Source organism: Saccopteryx leptura, chromosome 5 (assembly GCF_036850995.1).
Source record: "Saccopteryx leptura isolate mSacLep1 chromosome 5, mSacLep1_pri_phased_curated, whole genome shotgun sequence".
NCBI lineage: Eukaryota > Metazoa > Chordata > Mammalia > Chiroptera > Emballonuridae > Saccopteryx > Saccopteryx leptura.
Window position 1 is genome coordinate 10,283,860 of NC_089507.1, and position 6,000 is coordinate 10,289,859.

Below are 6,000 nucleotides of genomic sequence, written 5' to 3' on the forward strand. Positions count from 1 at the left end.
TATTTCTGAAACCCAAACAAAAAGCTAAATGCATAAAAAATGCATACTGTTTTATACCCTATATCATTATTTATGCACCGAAAGAGGAGAAATTTAAATGTGCATTGATTTTCGGCAGATAAGAGTCTGTGTTGAATGTGAGTGGAGAGGGTATTTTCCCCCTCCGTGGCCTCCTACGAATAGTTAGTTTGCAGCAATTTTTAATTAAAAACAGTTCCCATAGTAAGAAAATGGGAAGAAAAAAAAAGGACCTAAGGAAAATAAAATCCGCACAAGAGTCCTGAAGCCTGTTCTCTGAGGCCATGTAGAGATCTTGAAAAATAAGAGTTTGCAAGTTCTCATTTTTAAAACTGCACTTTTGGTTTCATTTAACATTTTCAAAATAGCTTACTTACCACCACCAACCCCCTCCCCCACTCCCCACCAACCCCCTGCAGAAAACTTGGAAAGTTCTGTGTTTAACACTGAAAATCATTCATGTGCCTCAGAGTAACAGTCACATTTTTCTTTCTAAATTTCTAGGAAAAAATAAATAAATTCCAAGTTATCACAAAGCATTTTTCATCCCCCCCCACCTATCCAAAGTACCTAATCTCATTTTAACTAGACTCCATCTGAACATCAATGATACTGAGCTGTTCCATGAATAAACATGATGTTACAACTTGAAACCCTGTGACTGAAGTATATAAAAATGTAGGCGAAAGAAAAGCCTGGGAGCCCCCACCCACACCCACCCCTCCCCCAGGGAGTCGGAGAGCGGAGCTGAGAAGGGGTGAAAGGCAGCAGATTTAAATTTCAAGGTCTTCAAATCTTTCTAACGTTCATATTAAACCCTGTAGAACTAAAAACTGTAATTCTAATAAAACCCTTGCGTATGCAGCTTCCAGTTGTAATCAGTTTTTGGAGTGAGATGCGTACTGCTGATGAAAGAAAAAAAAAATCTCAAAACAGAAGAAATGCGTAATGGAACGCACTCGCCCCTGATGTTTGTGGTATTTTAGTAAAATGTGCATCCTGACAACATGAAAAAAAAAAAAAAGCTCAAAAACATCCTTACTGAAGTGGAGATGTTTTTCGTCATTTGAGTGAGGAAACAAGGTATAGGAAGGTTATCAGCAACAGCAAGGATTTTTTATAACTTTACTTGATCAAGTTTCTTAAAATTCTTTAACAATCCAACTTAGTTAAATCCCTTCATGAAAAATGAAGGTCCCTATGATGAGTCTTATATTTTCCCTATATTTTCGTCTATAGCACAGGAAATGAAAACAAAAAAACTTTTTGTTATTCTTCAAGCTTTTTAGAAAACAAATTCTGAAGTCGTTCAAATATATTTTCCTACTCTGACTGTACCCGGTATGCAACGTTAAACTCGACAATTGTGCTGTTCTGTTCTTCCCAAATACATTTGCGACAGTAAGGGCATTCAAATGCGTGAAATTTGAAAGACATCAGGTCAGTTCATGGTGGTACATACACATACAACGGAAAATGAAACCCCCTTCCCCCTGCCTGGGAATCACAGTGACCAACAGTGACACAAATCTCAAAGAGTTTCTCTTAATTTCATTTGGGAGGGGGGATACTCAAGCATATCTTCATGAAATTCCACTGAGATTCTGGTGTTGCAAAGAAATTTTATTTACCAGCACAGTCAACAGCATTTAAAACATATTTTTGTTTGTTTTGCAATGCATCTCTAGTCCTTTAAAAAGAGACCTGGTTCTATAACCTCTTAGACATTTGTTTTCTTTTGCCACAAAGATTAAGGACCAAATATATCTCAGGATAGAATAAATGTGGAGAGTGTGTGGGGTGAGCACTTCTAGGCTACTTACTGGGAAGCAGCTGCCCCAACCAGCTTCTGGGGCACCCAGGGCATCAGAACTGTGTCTCTCGGTAGAGGTGCCAATTTCAATGATACAGTTCTCCAACTCTCCCTTTTGATCTACTGATTCATTAATTGATGGACTAATTAACCAATATTTATTGAGTACCTAGCTTGTCCCAGGAATTCCCTGCTCCAAGGGAGCAGGGCTAGCTTTGAACAAGACTAGTGGGGGGTCTCTGTCTTCAATATTTCCTCCACTCTTACCATACTATTTCATTTCAGTACCGTTGTGATTCTGAACTAATTACCAAGAGCAAAGAAATAATGTCTCTACTCTTTACTCTAGTTTACAATACTTGCTCATACCAGAGAAAACCAAACCCAGGATTCTGGTCGTTCCTGATTTTGTAAATTCAAGGGGCATTACAGGTAATTTGCAGACGAGGAACCTAGATCCTTACCAACCAGCTAGTAAACTACAGAAACAGATTAGACACAAGATTAACGCCTATTCTAATGCTCTTTAAACTAAAACTACCCAGAGCTTCTGGAGGGCTTTGATTTCACTTAATTGGAAGAAATGCATAAATCCCCGTGATAGAATGCCCTGAGGGTCACTGGTAGGTTCTTTATTATACTTGTTCACAAAAATTAGGTCATATTTAATCACTTCATATTCATTTTTAAATATCCCCGAATTTTTGTGAGCAGGATACTTTCTATCCCTTCCATAAAGAAGGAAAGTTCTAGAAAATCTCTACAAAGTTGTTTACAGTCTGTTTATAACCAAATGATTAGCTACCATTCCTTTCTAGTCAAGTCTATGTTGAAAAAGGAATGGGAAGTTTGAGAATATTACCTGGACGTGCATGTGTGGGTGGCGTTAAGAGCCATATACTCAGTAATATATGACCCAGAACCAGGAGAGAGAGAGAGAGAAGAGAGAGGCTGAGTCTCCTGGGCCTGAAATTGTTGGGGACATTGGTTAAATTCTAAAAGTAATAACTGCTCAACAATCTCTTTGATTTTGTGTGCAATTACACTGGTCACTCTTGCTGGGTATTACTGTGTTTTATCTCAACCCATCCTTTTCCGGATCAGAACAACTTTATCATAAAGAATCATCAAAAGGCATACTATATATGAAAAGTTATTTTTTTCTAAATATTTTCCAATTACAAACCATGATCAAACCTTAATATTAAATGTGAATATTTAAGTGTCTTAGGACCAATGACATGGTTCTCTTGTTCTTTTCAAATGAAATAAGAAAGAAAAATGTATGGTCTTGGGTTCATGACATTATTTACTGGTTGGCAAAGAAAAAAAGAAGTGTCCAGGCAATTATTTGGTAATGACAGAAAAGATCTAGTTAAAGGGGCAATGTTCAGGATTGGCTCTAGAACACACCAGAAAAGAGTTCTTGTGTCTTTTGTGTGTGTGTGTGTCACAGCCATAGAGGTTTACATACAATTTTAAGATTTGTCATACCAAGTTTTCCTCTCCTTATTTTTGAGTTTTGAAGAAGTTTTTTAATTTTCTAATCAGAAATCTTTAAAAGGAATACCCTCTAATCCAAAAGTTAAGAATACCTGAGTTTAGATCTCAAAAAAAAAAAAGTAATAATGTGCCATTTTTAAGCAACATACGATGAATGGAGGACTTTCCAAAGGTTTTCTCTCAAATTTTTAAAGAAAAACTGGGGACCTGGATGCATCTTGCAGGATGGAGAAGCTCCCACATGAGTCTTCCAGCTCAGACTGGCCCTGGCCGAGGGGTAATTAAGGGGCACAAGGTACACACACACCAGAGAGACTCACCAGCCCTCCTATCCTAACCAAGAAGGGTGGGAGCAACACCTCTTCCCACAACTCCTCAAAAACTTTCAAAATGTAAAGTGGACACCGGGTGTTTTTAAATCCTGTTGCTCTCCAAGAATTGAGCCATAATGGTTCCCAGTTTTGTTTTGTTTTTAACTAGTAATATTTCTAAGAAATTCTTACCCTAGATTTAGATTGCAATTAATGCATGCATGAAATATAAGACATTTTCTCTCCTCCTCATTCTGAAAGCAGGCTATAACAACCAGTAATTTATGCAAGAACTTAAGATTCCAGCACACAGTTGCAAAGGTCTGAATGAAAGATCCAAGCTGGAACACACAACTACACATACAACTCACACAAACGTCATTTGCTGCTAACAGTTCAGCACTCCAAGCAAAGCAGTTTATACTTGTATAAAGCTACTGACTTTTGCAACAAGCAATAGTCTCACCATTTACTTAGAATATCTGTGGAGGTATTAACATATAAAGAAAATAGCAATGATAAAGACAACACAGTTTTATATATAGTTATATATATATAACTATATATACTGATATCTATATATCAGTCCTTGTCCAGCAGTTAGCCAATCAGAAAGCGGGTCACATCTTCCTAGCTGTATTAAACACAGAAAACGTCATGAATTCTCCATGGCTCCGTTGACAATTCAAGCAAGTGTGTTTTAGCGTATCATACAACCACCTTAGCTGTGTCCCTTTCCAGGGCTGAGAGTCTGTCTTCACTCTAAAATTCCACCAAAGCTTTTCCCTAAGAGCTCTTTACCAACTACCCTTCGATTACTTGATCTTTCCAGAGAAGAGTGAATTTCCAGAGCTCTCTACTTCCTAAAGTCACTTTGGTGCACCTATAACAAACTCCTCCCCACCAGACTTCAACACAAAGCCCCAACTTGCAGGCAAAGGGACAGCCCAGGAGAGGACCTGGCAGCTGAGCCAGCAGAGAGGAAAAAAGTCAGCTGGCATTAAATATTTAAATTGCAGGAGGCAGCCTGGAGCTTCGCATTGACAAAGTTCTGAAAGTCCTGTTCTCCTCTCTGCTCTCAGAGCTGCTGGCCCAGGAGGCTGGGGCTCACTTTCTCAGGCACAAAATCACAACTATGCAGAAACACGAGCTGGCTTGCATGCTGAGCCCGCTCTGGAGGAAGGTATAGCCCTTAGGAGACACCCCCAGATAGGATAGGAGAAAGTGGAGAACCCCCTGCCCCAAGCAACTGGTTTCTGCATTTCACAAGGAAATCTACAAACGTGTCCCCCCAGGGCTAGTTCTGAAAAGTGCCCGGGGTTACTCTCGGCCACCCCTCTCTCTCTCGATTTTGATGACTTAAGAAAGCAAATGCAAGTCAAAAGCAGACTTCCCCAGAGATTTGTTTAAAAAAAATTTTTTTTTAATTTGCTAGATGCAAATGATTACAAAATCCCTTGGAATTATATCTCAAGACACACGCTCATGGGACCAACTCCCAGCCTGCAAACCCCGAGGTCTGGGACAGCAGCCTTTCTGGGGACCCAGCATGCGAGTCAAGTGCTGGGTTGTCTGTTGCAAGATTCCAGCAGAAACTGTCCCCAGCTCCAAGAGTTGTTGTGCCTGGAAACCTAGCCTTCAAACTAGTCGTGGGGCCAGCCTGGCGCTCATTTCCACATACGTGATAGTATGTAGTGGGACACTTCCCACAGAACCCAGCGGGCAGCCCCAGGAAAAGCCCAGGCACAGTTTAAAAAAAAAAAAAAAACCACAAACACACACCCAAGGTTGAAGTACTTACCTCTGTGCGAGACTGCAGTCTCTTGTTCATCTCGTAGATTCGGTACTCTGGCTGTACCATGTAGGGTGTATGTCTCCTATAAAATGGGCCGAAAGGAGAAGAATAGAAGGGGTCATGTGGCGTGCTGGACATCTTGCCTGCTTGTCGACAATCAAGCTAAACAGAGTATCAGTAAGGTCCATGCAGAGCACATGGGCTGTGTTCCTCGCGGTACAAAGTAGACGCACGCACACGCGCTCACACACAGAGGCAGGCAGGCAGGCAGGCTGAGCACACTGGCTAGGATGTGCTCTCGGAGCCCTCTATAGCGAGAGAGGAGCGAGGAGCGGGAGCCGCGAGGAGGAGGGAGGGGGAGGGAGGGAGGGCGGGAGGGAGAGCACTGGAGAGGGAGAGAGCAGGAGCTCGGAGAGGAGGGAGGGTGCGAGGGAGGAAGGGAGGGAAGGAAGGAAAGAGGGAGAGGGAGGAAGGGAAGGAGGGAGGGAGGGAGGGAGGGAGGGAGGGAGAGAGAGAGGGAGAGAGAGAGAGAGAGAGAGGCGCTGGATAGCTGTAGGCAC

The 6,000-nt window shown here is 41.5% G+C and overlaps 1 protein-coding gene across 10 annotated transcripts in view; it reads right to left on the reverse strand.

The window, feature by feature from the left end:
- LDB2 (LIM domain binding 2) overlaps positions 1–5,762 on the reverse strand; it is a 354,846-nt gene extending 349,084 nt beyond the window's left edge. For 9 of the 10 annotated variants that reach the window (XM_066385353.1, XM_066385351.1, XM_066385352.1 and 6 more), the window contains exon 1: positions 5,447–5,762. In XM_066385353.1, coding sequence (XP_066241450.1) covers positions 5,447–5,578 — 132 coding nt within the window. In that variant the 5' untranslated portion in view covers positions 5,579–5,762. The remainder of the gene's footprint in view (positions 1–5,446) is intronic. The other variant, XM_066385350.1, reaches the window with a different exon arrangement.
- Positions 5,763–6,000: the final 238 nt, after the last annotated feature.